The sequence below is a fragment of the Stegodyphus dumicola genome, chromosome X2, assembly GCF_044657685.1.
Source record: "Stegodyphus dumicola isolate Sdum_Otavi_A_Nest chromosome X2, ASM4465768v1".
NCBI classification, from domain to species: Eukaryota; Metazoa; Arthropoda; class Arachnida; order Araneae; family Eresidae; genus Stegodyphus; species Stegodyphus dumicola.
In genome coordinates, this window is record NC_140781.1 from 55591259 (window position 1) to 55611981 (window position 20723).

General features: G+C 33.5%; 1 protein-coding gene and 1 long non-coding RNA gene across 3 annotated transcripts in view; one reads left to right on the plus strand and one right to left on the minus strand.

The window, feature by feature from the left end:
* LOC118182338 (uncharacterized) overlaps positions 1–20723 on the plus strand; it is a 315423-nt gene that overhangs the window by 24901 nt on the left and 269799 nt on the right. The window lies entirely within an intron of this gene.
* The window catches only part of LOC118182337 (MFS-type transporter SLC18B1-like), a 135716-nt gene that overhangs the window by 6648 nt on the left and 108345 nt on the right, over positions 1–20723 (minus strand). Inside the window, exons 11-12 of the mRNA XM_035351672.2 lie at positions 18795–18886; positions 13328–13423 (exon numbers count right to left, since the gene is read on the minus strand). Coding sequence (XP_035207563.1) covers positions 13328–13423; positions 18795–18886 — 188 coding nt within the window. The remainder of the gene's footprint in view (positions 1–13327; positions 13424–18794; positions 18887–20723) is intronic.

Consider the following 20723-nt stretch of genomic DNA (forward strand, 5'->3'; position numbering starts at 1 on the left):
TCTTTAAATCCAATTTAGAATTTCGTCCTAATAACGGGTAGATGGCCATGAATGCTGCATTAGCTTTATTGGTCGCGTAAGTCACGTGATCATGAAAAGAGAGAGTTCTATCAATATGCACTCCAAGATATTTGTAAGAATTTACAACAGGAATTGGGATATTGTCAATTTTTACGTCAATATTAAGCGGGAACAATTTTTTATACCATCTGTAAATCACTATGTTACATTTAGAAGGGTTCACTTTAATCTTCCATAGCTTGCACCATGCATCTATTTCATTAATTTGGTACTTCAGTTAGTTAAAACCACGGTGTCATCAGCATACTTTAAAACAGTTGAAGAGAATGGCTGAGGCATGTCATTGACAAAAATGCAAAATAATTTTGGCGAAAGTACGCTTCCCTGTGGGACGCCTTTGTACATTACTTTCTTGCTGGAGAGAGAATCACCGCATCTAACTTGAAAAGTTCTTCTTTTGAGAAATGAAATAATCAGTTTTAGAAAGCCATTAGGAAGTATGCAGTTTGAAAGCTTGTACACAAGTCCTGCATGCCACACTCGATCGAAAGCTTTTTCTTTTTTTAAACAAGATGCTTCTTGGAAATTAAGTAAAATTTGCTAGTCTGAATAGTGGTGGTAAAAGAACTGCAAACAATGAACTTCGCCAAACTGAATAAAAAATATTCATCCAATGACTTTAAATTCTTTCAGACCTTGCTTACTTTAATCTAGTGCAGACAATTACGAAGAATATTTTTATCATTACCTGCGCAGAATAAAGCAAGAGATACTGAATGCTACAATAAAAAAATTCATTGCCGATTCACTCAACCGTATAATTCTTATATCGCTTATTTTTGGATGCATGATCTGCTACAACGGTTTGAAAGTTTTCAAAGAATTATTTTGGGTCAAGATCGCGCATTATAAGCTTCAGAAGTCTCTTACCGTTTCCTCCTTTTAAGAAGGTACTGTTTCCTGTTTTTAGTAGTATTGTTGATGTTCTACGAAAATGGATTAAGATACTTTCATCAGTTCGAGATTTTTTTATACCAGATATTGTAATGGAATAGTCAATTACGGAGGGGTAGTTGTAGCGAGCGTTGACTGTAGTTATAAAAATGCGTCCTAGATTCTCTGTTTAATGTTAACAAGTTTCATTCAACACTTAATATTTTTTAATTTTCCTATCTTAGTTAAGTTCTTCGCTTAGAGTAAGTAAGAATATGTGAATATAGAACTGTCAGACGCTGCCTAGGTACATCGATTTTATATGGCAGTTTCCAAAATTTTCGAAATTATTAATATGATATGAAGACTTCAGCCACTGAACTATAATCTTTGTTATATATTCTGCATCAGCATCAAGATCTCTATAATGCAATCAAATAAATATAGGGTAAAGTATAGTTATGTTTTTCAGGGAGACCTTTTTTTAATAACTGAGTACAAGATCCACAAATACCAGAGAAACTTCTCGAAATATTTTATGATTTCTTCATTTGTGTTTACTCGTGTATTAACAGGGTAGTGTACGGATAAGAGTATATTGTAAGATTTGAACCAGAGTACATCATAAATAAGATTCAGCATGCATTTTAAAATCCAAACAGGTATTGATGACGGTTTGGTATATTTAGTAAGAATCACAATTTGCCTGATATTGTTTAATTCAAAAGCTCAATATTTTCGAAATTATGTCGTCGCCAATATCGTCAAACTCTCCCAGTGAATCCGTTTTTTTTTATTTATTAATAATCTGAAAAGTGAGTTGTGTCTATAAATATTTTGTTGTGTTTTCCGCGGAGAATGCGTTTTAATCGTCATTTATAGTTTTTTACAACAGTCTGAAAGCTTTACCAATGTAGAAACAAATTTTCAATTATATCGATGTCTGGAAACTGGGCAGAATTGCGTAGTATCTGCTTACAATGATAAAGTAGTAAGCAGATACTAAGCAATTCTGCCCAGTTTCCAGACTGTAATATATGCTAGTTTCTCCCTGTGTAACGTAAATATAAGCCAGTTTCGCATCGAAAATCTTCCATGATCCTTTCTTCATTGTCCTTAAGCACATAACCCTCCTCCTCCTTCTTTTTTTATTATTTTTATTATTATTATTATTATTTTATTTTTCGACTAGCCCAAACAAACAAGCAACACAGTATGTGCAAGTATGCTTTGGGTCGTTATGTTATTGGAAGCGATATTTCTCATCCGAGCCCAACTTAATAGCACTTTCTTTTAGGCTTTCCTTGGTATGTCTAAACAAACCTATGGTTCATGATCCCATAATTAATAAAACTTTTTCCATTCCCCCCTGGTTCAAAGCATTCCCATATCATTATGGTTTATCATGATAGAAATGGTTTGGATCACAAGAGTTCTTCCCAAACCACGTTCAGTTATTCCCAAACCAAAGTGATGTTCCTTATTACCAAAAATATCAAATTTGGTCTCATGGATAAGCATTTCTCTGCTTCAGAAGTTTTGGGTATTTAATAAGTGGCTCGTAGTATTCTAAACCTTTGCCTTTTTTCTGTAAGCTAAATAGTGGTTTATTAACCAGCGTTTTGATGACAAGATTTATGCTTAAATATAAGTACTCTTGTCTGTTAATACTGGGATCTGCAGCAGGCATTAGCTCTCTCACTTTTTTGATCTAACTTGATTTATTTTCCTTACTCGTTTGACTTTTTCTAGCTTAATTTCTTTATTTTTTAAGTGTGCACATGATATCTTTCTTTTTTCTTCCAACATTACTTTTAATCAGTCCATCTTTTCTGTATTTTACAGTTATTTTCTACTCACAGGAATGTGCACACGAATGATTTCATTTTACAGTAAACTGTAATTTGGTGTAATCATTAAGTAATTTAGTGAAGTGATTTCCAGTCTTTTAATATTCTTAAAAGGAACATTTTTATAGCAATACTAATTTTACTTCAAGATATCATTCTGAAATCTTTAATTTCCATTTTAACTACACCAAGAGCAATATTCTCATAGGCAAGGTTAACATATTATAAGCTTTACTCTTGTATGAAGTCACTGGCTCCCAGTCATGGATCTTATAAGAAAAGATGCGTGATTCTTAGCCTGCTACAAAGCAACGTCTTCCCTACTCCGTTCGAGTCTTCGCCCACCAGCGGGTCAGCAGTAGAGTCGCTGAATACTGGTAGCTCGGTCAGAGGTTCGAACTTCCCCGAACGGGCTGGCTGCATGGGCGTTTTCGTGACTTTCCCCACGTGTAACGTGTATACGAGCCAGTTCCCCTTAGAAAGTCCTCCACGAAAGCATTCTTCCCTTAGGCAGATAGTCCTCGAGGCTTTGTCGTAATAAAATAAATCAAACCGAACCCTTTCACTCTTCATTTTTCTCACTCCTTCAAGTAGGAGACCTCAGGGTGAGGAAGAGATGTCTGTCTACAGACCTTGCTTATAGCTACCTTACTCAAATATTACAGAAATTTACCTTATCTAACTTCAAATTAAAAAAAAAAAGTACTGATGATTTGGAAGGAAAGTGATATTATATGAAAAAAAAAACTAAGAGTAAAGAAAATACAATGAAACAAATTAATTGTCAATTATTTTCTATTAAAAAAACTTGCAACTTTTAGAAACTGTTCTTTAGTAAACGTTTTTTAAAAATAATTGTTATGAATTTTCTAAAGTTGTGAGACAACTCAGAAAATTATAAATAAAATTTCGATCAGTAATTAATACTCAGAGAACTTTTCTTACTAATGCTGTTGTTTTTTAAATTTATATTATTACTAATGCCTCTGATAGGACTGGAAGTCTTTAACGTGAAAGTATGAGGTAGGTGTAAAATTATGACATCTGTTGCATGTTACCCTAACCAGAGTTAAGGAAAGCTGAGAATTTTGCAAGTTATCTAGTATAAGTAGATACGTTGCAGAGTCATTAGGTTATTTTGAAGCTGGAGACGTGAAAAATGTGCAATGCCCTCACTGGTACTTAACCTGGACCTCTCGAATACGCTTCGAGTGTACTGGGGATTAGGGAACCCAATAGTCAAACCCTGGTGGCAACGAATTATTGTCCACCTTTAAATTCGGGCCCCACTGTAGTGTGATTAGGTTATTTTGAAGCAGGACACGTGAAATATGTGCAGTGCCCTCGCCGGAACTCGAGCCTGGAACTCTCGAATATGCTCCAAGTGTGCTATCGTTACATCACGGAGGCATGCTAGAAGGAGGGAGACAATATAACGTAACAGTAACTTCTGTATTGAGATGGTGACTTCGAAACGTGTATCTTAACCGGAAAGCTTTCTGTTGTAATTTTCGTCGAAATGAGATTTTTTTTTTTTTTTTTTTTTTTGTATTTTTTATTTCGAATTGAAAATAATCTGAGTTCATATAAATTACATCGAAGATTGCAAAAAATCTCAAAATGAGTCAGAAGAGGAATTTCTCCATAAATGAATTGATTGATTGAGAGGGGATAAGGTTATACACATTTCGCGAGATCCGAGAAATCATCCTTCATTAGCAGCAAAGCAGAATTTTTACTAATACTGAAAGGTGAAATGCTGACATTTAATTCTGTTCCTTTAGGAAGATTAAAAAAAAAGGGAAAAATTGCTATGAAATCATTAATGTTAAAAAAAAAATACGACTGTAACTTGAAGAAGTTAAAAGTTTTGTTAAATTAGAAAATTCAATTCACCTGTTGAAGAAATACCTTCGGTAATTTTTTAAATTTTCTTTTATTAACTGGACAAAAGTGAAATAAATAAAACGTATTTGAGAAACGTGCAAGAAGCATGGAGATTGGAATATTATGCGGTCTTTAGTAAGGCAGTCATATTCTTGACTTAATTTTCTTTTGTTCATTCCAGAGAAACTGGTCTAAGACTTCTCTAATAAACTGTTTTACAACTATTTCGAACGCAGCTCAGCATTCATGAAACGACAAATAATATCAGGGGCATAGTTCTGTTGAAGATTCGTTTTGTCTTAAAGGAAGTTCTTTGAAAGAAAAACAAGGACTTTTGCAGTTGTCTTGAAATTCTAAACTTTGCAAAGTTACAGCGCGTGTTAAATTTCCTGTTCATGAAAATGGTGCTAAACTCAAGGTGTTTACACGATTTACATAATAAATTTCTTCTAACATTTCGCTGTTACCTGAAACCGTACAGTAAGGAAATACTTTGAAGTTTACATCGCAGTTTTTTTTTTTTTTTTTTTTACTCTTTATTTCACTGTATTAAACTGCTCTCTAAAAGTATAAATAAACGAACGTATGCTTTTTCGAACATCCAATTTAGAAATTGCACTAATGGAATAATGCGTTTTAAATGAAGGTGTTGACGATCAAGTTAGAACAATTTAACAATTTTAGCTGATCCCGCTACAGTTGCATTCTGGAGCTTGCTTAATTTATATGTCTAGTGCTAAATGTCTAAAGGTGAACAGAAGAAGCATTTAGATAACACATATTTTTGTAGCCATATTTATTGGATGCAGTTTTTAGTTTTATATGCCTGTGACTTTTCATTTTCTATTTGATGAGAAGGAAGTAATAGTTTTTTTAATTAACTAATTAAAAATGTTTCCTCATTTTATATGAATTATTTAAGATGATGACTTTGCTCTAATTAAAATGCATATTACTGTTTAAATGATCAGATGTATGTAGATGACCGCATGAGAATCTAATTTAGTTCAAATGGGTGTTAATGAAGATGTTTCCATAAAATGCAGAAAAGGGGTTTATATAACGAAAATTAAGGTTCTGAAGAACAGCTGCGACAATTCATAGAACTTAATTTTCAATCATCATAATGGCGTAATGAAATTTTTTCTTATCCGACACATGTTTCGCCGCATTATCATGTAAAAAAAAAAAAAAGAAAAAAAGAAAAAAAAGAAACCGAGAAATGGCCAAGATAAACTGAACATAATTTTTGGTCATTACTGCAAACAACGAATATGATAATAAAATAGCCTTTTGAATAGTTAACTACATTATGTTTCTCTTCTCGTTTAAACTTTCCATACGTCTTCGAAAGCATTTAAAAAAGTTGTAAGGAATTTTCGCCTACCATACAGCGGATTTCTTGATTCTATTAAAGGCACGTCCGGAGTTCGAATCTAGGCGAAGGCATCGCTGATTGTTCAAGTTTCCCGCTCTGAAATAATCCCGATGACAGTACAAATGTCATACGAATTAAAATGTGGAGGACGATAACTTATTACCATTTCGATTTAGCGACTGGGTTCTCTCCTCTCCAATCACTCTTTAAGGGGGAGATGTAAGGAATTTTCTCCTCCGTTGTGTAATTGGAAGCCCATCCGGCTGGCTAATGGGAGATCCGGATTCGAATCCTTGCGAGGGCATTGCTGATTCTTCCTGTTTCTTGCTGCGAAATAAATCTAAAGACTTACTAAAATGTAAACCCCGATCCATTTTCTCATGCAAGATCTTTTTATAGCAGGGTAAGCAAGCTCATTTTATACGGTATATACATGCAGAGTGAAAAAAAAAATATCGCCAGTTTAAGTGGTTCTTTCATTTTCCCTTAAATAAAGCGATTTTTTTTCCAAGTTTCCCAAAGTATTTCTCTTTTCTAGCAGACATTTCTCGCTTGTTTTATAATAATTACTTAACAAAGCATCCAAAAACCTTTCGTTGTTATGCTATCCATGTTAATATAATTTCAATGTTTCAGGGTGGAATTTCAAGTTTTTTCGAAAGCATTTTCTCTTGGCTTATTTAAGTATTCAAAATCAGTTTAAAATTATGTTACAGCAGCAAACACTGTACCTACAGGAAATTATTAACAAAATATAATGAATAATCATCAAAGTCATCATTAAACAAAAAAATTAAATTTAGTTTAATTCTAAAGTAAGATTTTTTTTAAAAAAAATCTTCTTACGTAAAAGCTTGAAAACAAATTATAAAGACTGAAAGTAATGCAAAGTTATGTTTATTTAAAGCCAATAAAAAACAATAAAGGAAATAAGTAAGTCTTTAAAACAAAAATAATTTTAATTGGGATAAATTTTTATAAAATTTGCTCTACCTTAAATCTGCATAATTCCAAAAATTTACAAATACATTGATTTTCTGAATAGATAGTATATATGTTAATTTTTACCGTTAGCAATCAAATATGAATTAAATTAAAATTATATGTCCCGTGATTGTCATATATAATCATAGAATTTGCTTATATAGTAGGTCCTATGAACAGATCGGAAATAAATTTCAGAAAATTATTAGCTTCGCCAGTCAATCCTGAAGCCTTTTCTTTGATCTGTAGTAGTAAAACATTTGCAGTTTCTAAATAACTTTTGGACCTGCTTCTCTTAGCGAGCGTTAGGAAAGCGAATTTACTCTCTCTCTCTCTGTAGAACGATGTGTGAGGCTCTACCCCTTGTAGAACAGTATGATCATTTCGAAAGGTAGTATAGAATAACCGAAAGGTAAATCGAATAGGTCTTTTTTTTTAATAATTTTTAAGGTCAGATAGGAATACTTGCTAACGTATTAATAACGATGGAGTTGCTGTCTAAATTATTGCGAGCAGAAAAGTCGAGGAACTGGTGACTGTGACACGAATTTACTCATACATTCCTCCATTATTTCCTCATATATTTCCTCCATTTTAACTTCCTTGTACGAAGTAAGGGAAGTACCGCAATCGCAAAAAAATTCAAGTTTATTATTTAAGATAAATGACGGTCCTCGAATCCATTTGGAAGATTTTTTTTTTACATGACACCCCCTTATCCGGTCTTAGAGTTTTTACCAGGTCTTTATTTTAGCAACCGTTGGTCGCAGTCATATACTTCGATTTACAGGAGTGTTTTAAATGACGAAAATATTCATGTTTCGGCAATGTCAAATTTTAAAAAAAAGTTTAATTTTCTACAAATAACGAAATCTAACTTTTAATGCGGCCTCCCGATTCCTATACTTACATTTGGGAAAGCTTTATGTTCATTAAGAAAAAATAAAATTAGAAGTTTGACTCCCTTTGACCGGGATATTTTATTTCGACATTTTCAGTTTTTGAAGTCATTTTCAACTTGCCTTCAGGGAGTGGTTATAAGTTAGAAATTCAAATAAATAAGTTCGGATGACATGCAGCAAATGATTTGTAAAATTCAGATTTTTTTTTTTAATATTAGCGTAGTAACAAAGACTGATTTCAATTTTCTGTTCGCAAACTAAATGTTTCCTCATGAAGATTTTGAGTGTTAACATCTCTCTGATTATTTTTGCAAAGGTTTGATGCAAGTAATCTATACCAGCGGTTCTCAACCTTTGGACTAACGCGTACTATCTAAACAAAAACTGAAAAACTTTAGTACCACCACTATATTTTACAATGAATATTTTTCAATGTGGCAATAGAAATAGTAAAAAAATATATATATATATATATTTTGCTATTGGCTATATTTTAAAACTGTTTTACGGGGACTTGAATTTAAATCATGAATAACAAAATTTCTAACTTTGAAATAGAAATCAAATTAAAAGCAAGTAATTATCACTATTGATCGGAAAATAGTTGACTTTTCAAGGGAACCAAACCAACTCCCGTTCAATGAAAAATAATTAATAAATGCGAAGGTGTTTCGTCTTTTACTCAAGTAAGAATGGTGATGCCAAACTGGCAAATTAAGTTAGGCCAAAATTGTAGTTCCGTGAAGTGATGGGATTTAAATAAATTATATATATATATATGATTAACGTATATATAAGGTCTTTCTAATTTATGTTGTCTTGCTACTTTTATGTAATAAAGTGCTAAAATTCATTATTCAATTCAAAATTTTATGACTTTCAATGAAATGTCAAAATATCGGTCAAAATTTTATGACAATAATTTTTTTGTTTAAAAGTTAATATGTTTGTATTTTCAAAATTATATCTTTCACATTTTGCTGCTCTAATGCTTGTTCTTCCACCCTGCTCACCCAACTTTTCTTTTGCAGGGGGATATGTAAGACATAACAAAATATGATAGCTGTTTCAAAATATAATTGATGACCTCAAAATTAACATTCTAAATTTGGTAATCTGCCCCTAAATTCATCTCTTCTCACAGGTTCCAGACTTTCCTATCTTATGTAACGTTTTAATGCAGATGCCTCTCGTCCAATCAAACTAATTCTAAACCAAAACTGTGGAACTGAAACTTCAGCCTTCTTGCTATGAAAGTACTATAACCTTTCCCTTTTCCGCGTTAGCTCTCCTGCTGGTAAGATGCATTTCATCCATTCTGCTGCCGCTTACTTGCTTAAGATGACGTCGTACTTCAAAATGGGAGTTATTCTATTCAAATATTATTAGGAAGTATCTTATCTGAAAAAGGATGATTTGATACGCATGGAAAAAATAAAGATTGTGATTTTTCAAGATATGTTGTGCTAAATTGCGTCATCATGCTTTCCACTCTGCCACCTTCAAACCACAGTTTCATTACATATATATATATACATATATACATAATGTTGTTGTCGACTTTGAAGTAATTACGTAGAAATACTGACTGCTTTGTTGAGATCCACAATAAAGAGCAATTTGGCAGCCGAAGCAGATTAAATATTAATTTTTTATTTCAATTGAACTTGCGGCCACAATTCACTTTTCACTCTAATCGTGCCTATTTCTAGAATATTTGCATCTTTGACAACTGTGTGGTAAGAAGAGCAGTAGCAAGCAGCAGTCTACTTTCGCTGTGAAGCAGAAGCAAAGTGCGTAGTTATTTCAATATTTAAGCTTAGTAAGAGAAATGTTCATCATCATCGTTATTTAAAAGTCATATGATGGATTAATCTAGAAATGAGACAGTCCAGAAAAAGTTTCTTATCTTACACATATATGTATAGTATATATATATATAAAGAGGCTTTTTGAAAATGGTATGCATCACATACGTCAGCAAGTGCAGTAACCGGCGAAGGCATACAAAATTATATTTTTCAGCTCACTAAGAAATATGATTTAGCAAAAAAATATTTTAATGAATGTTCCTGTTTATAATTATATGATAACGATTTCAAAATTTCAATTTGAAGCGTACTTCTTCGGTCATCAATGTTGTTTTGTTATTCGACTCTTTTAAGTGAAACTAGCTTGATACCAGCTTTAAGTTAAACCAGCATAATAATTAATGTAAAAATGAGCAGTTTCCCGGATTTATTCATTCATTTCACTTTTACGCTATTTAAAAAAGAAAAGAAACAAAGAAAGTATTCTGTTCTTCAAAAACGAAAATTGTTTTCATTATTAGTATAAAAGCTTAAAATGCTATATGAAATAAATGTAATACAAATATAAATATATAAAATAAATATAATATATTTATTATATAAAATAAAGAAAAATGGCATGACTACGCAAACGGCAGTTACTTGTAGATACCTTTTGTTTGTAAGCCTTTACTATGCTTTACATATCGTAAATTTACCTTCGCCTCCTTATTTTAAGAGAATCGACGTAGAGAATTTGAACGTGGAACGTGAATGCATTTTTAAAAGTGAAAATCCTATGAAGTTTTTAGCTTTATTTAAAACTATATTAGAGAATGGAGGGGGATGGATGGTTTTAATTCTTTTTTAAAGTATTAGTATCCCAAAATTACCCAAAAGAAATTAGAAAGTGATCAAATTCGCCGTCGAGTAAGTGTTGATGACCTGAATACCAGATCAAGCGCGAAATAACTAAGAAAGCTTATAATATTCGTACATGTGAGAGATTAAAACCATTTACCGAAACACCTCGTACATAAATGAAAGAATTATGCAATAAACTAATTAATAAATAAATAACAATAAAACTCATAAACGGTAATTTTAATTGAACTTCAACATAAACTTTGAATAAATTACCTCTGATAGATATGCAAAGCTCACCAGCAAAACTTGAAAATTATATCTAAGAAGTTTAATATTCATGAGCATAAAAATATTTGTTTCTTAATATTCTGTCAGGAAACCTTATATATCTGCCAGCTGCGGAATGCATAAAATTGCTAAATGCAAAGTTTGGTTTGGTTTATTTAATTATGGCAAAGCATTAGAGGGCTATCTCCCTAAAGGGTCGTTTCCTCTGGGGTTTAACTGAGCTAACGGGAACAACTAACGTAGCCGACCTATCTCTAAAACCAGTTCTTTCCCATAGGGCAGCAAGTTGAAAAATCTGAACTGCAGGCATAGCGGAGCTAGTCGACACAGGGAACTGACTCCGTTAGCTCAGATAAGCCCCAGTGTGAATGGCCCTTAAGGGGTGGGATAGCCTTCCTGGAGAATTTTTAAGGGAAACTGGCTCATATATACGTTCCACATAAGAAAAACTACGGAAACTCCAATGTAGCCAGTCCGTTCGTTATGATTCGAGCCCGGGATTGAACTACCAGTGTCCAGCGCCTTTACCGCTCGGCCACTAGTGTGTCTTGCTAAATGCTAGTAGCTTATCTTTTGACTCGTTTTTTGCGAATGAATGTGCTGACTTATAATGTTTGTAAGTTTTTTTTTTTTTTTGTTTGTTTGTTTAATATGAATACAATCTAGATTTTTCTCAGGAAGTCCTTCGCGAAGATATTTCTCTGAAGACATATAACTCTCGAATGCCTTGCCACGGTGAGTGCCTTCACAGAGGATATTACCTAAAATATGTACAATTTCCTAAACTTCCAAAGAGCTGTGAAGAGCTTTAAGCAACAAATAAACTATAATATTTTGAACAATATTGTAATTCTTGGCTAGCATACACTGCTCCTAGACATACTTTGAAAGTCTGTTAGCGACTTATCGCTAAGCCTAGAAGATGAATACAACAGAGGAAGAGTGTAAAAGACTCTTTTACTGAACTCAGTTGTTTATAGAAGGCACAGTCTTTGTGCTTACAAATCCACCATCCGCCTGTGGAGATAAAACTAAAGATAATGGTAAACTAAACTAAATCTAAAGATAAGCTAGTAGTTCAAGACTACACAAATTGATTTAACCTAGCAGGTTGACTCAGAAACCTACACCTGCGTAATATCAAACCTCGGCACCAAAACTGTGAAGCAGAGATTCAAGCAGTTGGCAAAAAAGCAACATGCTCATTCTGTAAGGAAACATGCTGTTCCTAACCTTTTCGTTACTTCAGTTTAAATACACTCTCGTTCATCCTTAACTGATTTACATACTGGAGAGGTTTGGTTTATTTGATTATGGCAAAGAACTCGAGGGCTATCTTTCTAAGAGAAGGGATGCCTTTGTGGAGAACTATCTAAGAGAAACTGGCTCGTATACAAGTTACATATGGGGAGAGCTACGAAAACGCTCATGGAGCCAATCAGGTCACGGGATTCGAACCTCGAACTGAACTACCAGTGTTTAACGACTCGACCGTTGCGTCGCTGGTGGGCCGAATCATTCTGGCGAGGAAACGCGAGAAAAAGAAGAAATGATAGAAAAGCTAACAAATGAAAATAACTATAATAAAACTAGTATATACCTCACAGTATGAAATGATATTGTAAAGTGTTTAAAATCTCTTTCATTTGTAATATGAAAAGACAAACTAACTGAAACTGAAACATTCTGTGAGTGAAATGGTAGGTAGACAAGCATGCATTTAATTCTTATATCAGAGGTCTGGGTTGAGCAATCAAAACTCTGCGTTAGAAGTCAAGCGTAATTTGTTTACGAATATATATATATATATATATATACATATATAATTATAGCACAATTTCGGAAGTTCTGATTTAAGAACACTGAGATGTAAATGCGTAGCCATGTTTTTTAACGTATGTATTTGATGCTTAGAGCGTGCATCCATTTTGAAGAAGAAACAGTCGAGCCAGATTAAATTCCATATTTATTTAAATTCACATATTTGGTCACAATTCACTGGGCACTCTAATCGTGCTTATTTCCAGAACACTTACAATTTTGATACCATGACGATAGAAAAGATCCTAGCAGCACATAGATGATTGCAGCAAAGCGAGTGTCAGAAAGAAAGCCCAAGCATAAGTGACGCATCAGTTCAGAGGAAGAAAGGCGTCAAAAAAGTTTTAGTTTAAACAATTATTTTGATTGGACAAGAGATAACTGCATTAAGCGTTACGCAAGATCGCATGATTAATTTGAATGACGCAGTTTAGACTTATGGCGTTATTTTTAGACAGAGAGAGAAAGTCCCCATATTAAATAAAAATAAAAGAGGTTGTAGCCAATTAAAATTAGAAGTTTGCTTACATATTTTTATCTTACATATATAAGAATATTAATTTCATATTTTAATATCAATATCTGAAATGATAAATTTCCACATACCTTAAATCTCGTTGTATAGTATAGGCAACACAAGCCAATTTTCCTGCTGTTCCTAGCCCATGGAGTAAAAGAGCTGCTGATACGTTTGAAAGAGATCTGAAACAGAATGTTTATTACAGTCTTTAAATAATTAATAATCATGTTGTTCAGTACATGATTATTACTTAAATGGCCCTTTATAAGTGTTAACGTTGAAACAAAACCAAAAGATAGAATTTTAAACATATAATAATCACCATGGAAGGAGTAGTGTTAGAGATGATGAAGCTTTTAAAATTATGTTTTATAATCCTGAATCTTTATGTTTAATCATTTTCCCTTTCATTTGGCTTTTATTAATCATCTGAAATATTTAAAACACATTTCTTCATTATTTACAGTTTAAAGTGGTTTAATATTATTCACTATACCTTCATGATAAGAAGGCCAATTTTCCGTTTTTCAAGCTTCTATTTAAAATTACCATAATATGTTTACTTCCATTTTTTGTTGCATTCATATAATTGTTTTGTTTGACGAGTGCATTAAACCGTTTTCACTTTTGTTTTTCTTATAATTATAAACGAGGTGTACATACTTATAGATATTGGGAACAAAGTGATTAATACGCACTTACCGTTTTCTGCACAACCGCGAACTGGCAAAGTGATAAATATTTATTAGTTTGTAGCATCATTAGATTATTTGTGAGCAGGAATCTTGAAACACCAATTGTGTCTACTACAGGAATCGAGTCCGAGATCTTTCAGTTGCTCTTTGGATGTTTTGACCATTACAGCACGAGGACATATATGAAAGGAATGTCTTTTATTCCTTAGATTGCCCTATACAATTTAAAGGGTTATAAAACATCATTTAAGTTTCTAACCAGTTATTTTCTGTTAATATACTTTCCTATCGATCTCTTCTCTATTTCTCAGCCATAATGTAAATTTCTAGCTCGCGCGATATTCAAATAATTCAGAAAGTTAAGAGTATTTAAAGAATTTAGAGAATGAAATCAGAGCGTGTTCTGCCTGCTTGAAGGCTACGTTTCTAAATTTGATTCTCTCGCTGTTAGTATTTTGTAGCGTTGAGTTATTCTTGCTATTAGGCTTATTTAGGTCGACTTCGTTAAGAGTCAGCTTGCACATTATTGGAATTGTGAAGCCGTTTGGCTATGCTTATTTCCATTAATTTTAATTCTTCCATTATCTTTAATTTAAGACATGATTGTTGGCTTCTGTGAGCACGAGTTGGTGCCGACTGTTAAACTTTATCTGAGTTAATAAAATGGCCCTTTACACTCTTTCCCTGTCTCTGTGATGCTTACAAATGATAGCGATAATTCACAGATTGTCTTTTTTAGAGTTTTGGTCTAATTTTATGTTACCAAAGAAGACCAAATTCTGCAGGCTTACGAGGGAAAGAGAGACGCGACAGCTGGCCAGATCAAAGATGACGAATTATCTGCAACCCCATTTAGCCTTGACGTTCGTGAATTGACCATCCAGTTGGCTGTGATTTAGTTTGGTAGGAAATACAGGGTCATTAACTTATTTTCGAGCAACCCGGGACTTTCTGATGCCAGATCGACGTACAACATGAAGACTTGTGACACTACAACACTACACCATAAGTACATTTCACAGGAATAAGGTTATCACTTTGATAGCGCATCACGCATAATGTTAGCAATGACTTTTCAGTTCCTGCAGTAATAATTTCTGCATTTAAAATTGTATCTGGGCACTTTTATTTGTAGAAATTTCTTCAAGAGAATGTGCAGGAATGTCATTAATTTTCTGAAGATTAAGATTAGAGTATGCGTCGTTGCAATATTGGTAGCTGCAAATTTCGAAAATAAAAGAAAATATAATTACTAATGTGATCGAGTCCCAGCTGTTGCAATAAAAGAGTTTGTAAAAGAATGTTAAGTATAATAACATAATTTTTAACTTGATAATCCAATGTTTAATAAATTAATTTTATGATAATTATAATTTTAATAACTTTTCAACCAAAGTGACGCAATGTAATTTAATTTTATTGATACATTTTTAATGTGCTTTCTAGAAGTTAAACGCACAGTGCAAATTCTGAGTTTTGAAACACGTATTTCAGTTCGATGAAGGAAACTCACTGCGTTTATAGAAGGAGGTATGCAAATATCATGTGATGTAACCAATAAGGATTTATTCTCCACTAACATGGAAATTAGGCAACGATTGAAGACGATGCCTTCCTGAATAGATGCTTTTAAATGCCTGATAGAAAAGTTTTGAAAGAGAGTCTGAGTATTTTTTGACTAGATAAAATTAATTACGGCTCAAGACTATGCTGGAGGATTTTCAAAGCTGGCATGGTATTGGCCGACGTGAAGCAGAACAGTCTCCCCCCCCCCTTTTGCTCTTGCTCACTGTGTAACTTTTTACCTTTGGAAACAATTTCAGACGAATGGATCAGTTGCCTACTAGAGATCTTTTCTAGTCGCCTAAGCGTTACATCACCCTCTGAAGATGAGCGTTTGGCTTTTTATTTTAAGGGAAGTCGATCCCGTCTCTTTTATCGGTCACTGTTCAACGGCGAAGAGAGCATATGACAGAAATGCATACCAGCGTTTCACGAGTTTGTATCTCTTTAAGCGTCAAAGCCGGGGTTTATGGCTGAAGTAGAGTCGACAGGTACATTTGGAAAGCAGCTGAAAAAGTCAACATACTCTTCACGAGTGAATCAATATTTGTTCTGGAATCTGGTAATAAACGTGTAGGGATCTGGAGAAAGCTCGATATATATAACGAAACAAGTCCAATATACAAGTCCAATAATAGTATATAACTGAGCACTACGTCTACGATACTGGCAATGTAATGATGAGGGTTGGATTTTCTCTAGGTCATCTCATCAGCCTATACGGGGTTGGGATGAAGTCCTTAATCTCACTGTAAAACTGTACGCTGAAGCTCTCAGTCCGATATTTATTCTTATGGACGATAATATTCGTTTACATATAGCAAGTCTACTGGAACCTCGAGAATGAAGTGGCCACCGTATTTCCTCCCCTCCCCCAGCGAAGATCTTTGCTATTCCTTTGGACTTGCTCTGCCCATGTACTTGTTTCAATTGCTCTGAAAGACTTGAAAATTGTCGTAGGAATATGATTGCCCCCTGAGATCTCATGACACTGAAGTCAGAGATAGCCGTATCTTTTAGTTCTGTTTGTTTTCATAGTTTATAGTCTTTTATTTATTTTTTTGTACACCAAATGTAATGTGAAATGATATTTTTCAGTCAGGCAAAGCATATCTTTTCCAGTTATGTAGAATTTTCTGCTGCGCCCTTAACTTTTACAGAACAGCATATATCAAATTAAAAAGGGTAATCACAGGATTTTAAATCACTAATTGTTTACAGAGCTATTTATGCTTTCTTAACTAAGTGATGCTAGGACGTATTGAACCCGATGACTTTGTGTTTCTCAACTTGCTTTCTTAGGCCACTGGTTTTTACAGGAAGTGGCTGCTCCCTGGGAAGCAGATTAAAAGGCTGTGCGCGCTTGTACCTTCCAGAAGTGATCACTAAAACCATTGTTACCGCTGTGAAAACAATAATCAAGGATATTATGGAAGAAGAATGAGTGGAATTTGATTATCATTTAAGTATTTCTGTACTTAAAGCAAATCCCATACAATAAGTGAAATTTGAACGATTTTTCTTTCGCTTCGCATATGCAAAAAGACGCCTTTCTTATCGCGATGTGTTTGAGCAAATTGAATCTAAACAGGCTTTGAGACCCGCCAGGGGCTGAGCTGTAAAGTCGCTGAACACTGGATCCGGCGTTCGTGTCCCAACGAAAGGGGTGACTGCATATGCGTTTTCCTAGCTTTCTCCATGTGTAACGTAGATAAGAGTCAAGTTCCATTAAAAAGTCCTCCACAGAGCATCCCTCTCTTTCCGTGTAGTGCTTAATAGCGGAGTTTTTGTTAAAACAAAACAAAAACATGTTTTGAAGCTTTAAAATAATACAATAATAAACACGCCAAAACCTTTTTTAAGCTGTGTAAAAAAGCTGAAATAGGCATTTGAATCTTTTAAAATTTTTATGCCATTTGGCGCATTTCTAGGATGAAAAATAGGCTTACTAATTTTACTCCTCGCACGTAGTTACATTAAAATACTTTTGGAGATTTAGCTAAGTTTATCTGCTTCGTACCTTTTATCCTGATTCCCATATTTAAAATTCGGATTTTAAAATCCATATCTTAAATATGGGGCACCGATTCATTATTAATAAGAGGCAAAGAGTCTTAAATGCAAAACCTGTAATACTATAACATTTCTACAGCTCTCACTATGATAACATTTTTAACGTTTTTATACGGTCCGCAATCGGGTCGTGTGCGGTCAGCGTTCGGGTTGACTGAAACAGTTAAACTTCTTTTTTATTATTATTATTTTTATTTTATTTTATTTATTAGAGGACAGGAAAAATAGGTTTTGAAAGTAGCTTTTCCTTTTTTAAACGCAGATAACATTTTAAAGAATGTGAATCCTTAACATATGCTTAAAAATCAGTTGCTATTTTTATGCTTGCCAACTCAAAATTAAAATTTTTTCAAGCGAGTATTATGTCTTATCTTTAAGAAATTGAAATCAGTTCTTTAAAAGCAATATTTTCCCAAAGATATTGCAACACTTTTATCGACTTAGGTAAGATTATTTTGCCTCAGTAAAGTGTATTGAAAATAAATTTTCCTGTTTTCGCAGTAATAAGTTTTGTCAGAAAATAAGTCTAAAAAAAATTCAAATATATTTTGGAAGTCCTAACTTGGCATTATTCAAGAATTTGTAAGGATTATGTTAATTTTATTAAAAGTTAAATTTTAAGTTAAAGTTCCTTTCCTGTCAAATTTTTAACTTCAACTTACTACTTCCGGCCAGAACGTAGTTTTGGAATCTTGCTGAATATTTAATGAGAAGAAGCGGTATTTAAACCACGAAGTTACTTACTGAGTCAGAGAGAATCAGAGTTTCTGATTTAAGCGCGTCTGCCTTTTTAGCCACTTTCTCTCTCAAAGCGGTTATTACGCTCGGCCGTACTCAGGCCCTTGCTAAGCTTCGTAGTCAAATAAGTTAAGGGGCCAACTCGATTTGAACCTTGATAGCTTCAGCTATACTTCTTTAGTTAATCATAGTTTAGTTTAATCTTTTAAGTTCAAGTGCGGGCTTTGCTTGTACACTCCCAGGCGGAGTTTTGTTAAATCTTATTGGAATAATAAAGGGTTAGTTACCCTTCTATCTTGTTGTTTCTTGTCACCGAACTCAAGCGATTAGTCGCTTATCAGTTCTTAGATTCTTCACTTCCAACATTAACTTAGAATTCCGAAGTGAGGAACTCTATAAATTATTTGGAAGTATTGTAACTGGGAAACAGATTGAAATTTCATGCACTTGTTTGCATATTTACCTTAATAATAGCGACACTTACTGTTCGGATGTGATGAATGATGCTGGTGCTATCAAAATGAGGGATCCAAAAATTAAAAAGCTTGCAATGCAAGTGAGTAAAACGCTATTAACCTGAAAGAAAAAAGGTAATATTTTTATACTTATTAATTAAAAAAAAAAACGGCCGATTTTTATTTCGTGTTTTATGAGTTACCTTCAAGTGGAACTAATTATTTTAAGATGCACAGAATTACAGAAAAGATTTTCTGTGTTAAAAAATTATAATGAACTTTACGAATATATAATATATGAAATATAGTAAATCTATGTAATTCGTAAATTTTCTGAAGATTAGTTCATTTTATAAACTATGTATACAGATTATAAGCGGCCGAGTAAATTATAATGATTTTTAAAAGTTTAATTTGACTTCTTCATTACGTAATCTGTTCCCCTCTATATAGCAGAAAATTTGTCGGGACAAAAATAGCATTACTTCTTTGCTATGGAAAATGGAAAATCTGCTTTTGAGGTTTTTATTTTCTTGCTTAATTAAAACTGACGTGTAACGTGGATACAAACTAATTTCCCTTATAAATTCCTTCATTAAGACTATCTTTTCTCTAAAGCAGATAGTCATCGCGTGCTTTACCCAACCCTTACGTATAAGAATACCAACCCGTATATGTAAGAAAGTTTTTCTGTTTCCTCAGTCAACACTTAGCCTTCGAAATTTTCTCAGTGAAAAATAAATCACATTTCTTGCGCATTGCAGTGTTTAAAAGCAGGAAAGTACATGCTAAAAGGTTAACTTATTTGAACATGGTAAGGCACACTAGGGCTATCGTCTATAAACAGAGATGCCTTCGTGGAGGACTTACTAAGGGAAAAGGCTCGTACACACGGAAAATGCCCATCTTGCCAGCCCATCCGCCTCGAATCGAGTCCATGTCGAACTGCCCGTGTTTAGGAACTTTACCATTCGGCCACTGGTGAGCCTTTATATATACGGACATATAGAGGAATTTTACATTACAATAGTAATTAAGTGTTGCTAAATAGTTGTGAGGACTAATCTTCCCACTACAAAATTTTCAGTGATAAATGGGTTTAATTTCAGTTGTACACAAATTAAAACGGAGGGACACTTGCGCATACGAAATAATCATTGTCCAATGAGTAAGTTTGTATAGTATAGTGGCAGTTCCTCACAAACCACATCTTCTTAACTTCCGATAACATGGAATTTATTGATTCGCTTTACAAAATTTTAAGCTATTGGACTGCACAAATATAGACTTTAATGAAATGATTATATTGTGTATATGTTATAGAATGATAAATATCTTAAAGAGTGAGTTGTATCTTTAAAGTGTCAAAATATTCCCAAGCTACAGCACATTTTAAAGCATCTTTATTAACTGGTACCATGATCGTGAATTTTGTTTATACTTATTTCGATGTTCTTCATAATGTGTTGTCTACTTTTATTTTATATTCCAAAAATTAAAATATTTAAAATAAAAATTTCAGTTTTGCTTTTAATACGTCTCCACTTTTTCTCTTTACAGTTCGCATTACTGTGAAACTGCCGACACCGGTATTTGTCATAGGCTGCACATGATTAGCCTTTAGATGTTTCATCCCACTAGCGGCCGAGCGGTAAAGTCGCTGAACACTGGTAGTTCGGTCCGAGGTTCGAATCCCGTGAACGGGCTGGCTGCATGCACGTTTTCGTGGTTTTACCCATGTGTAACGTGTATACGAGCCCTTAGAAAGTCCTCCACGAAGGCATCCCTTCCCTCAGGCAGATAAACCTAGTGTGCTTTGACATAATTAAATAAACCAAACCTTTAGATGTTTCAATAAGGGCGAAATTCCTTTTACGTAAACGTTCTTAAAAATGAATAATAAAAAACTAATATTACACTTGAAACACAGAAAAACTTTCAGAGCAGAAATGAACTTT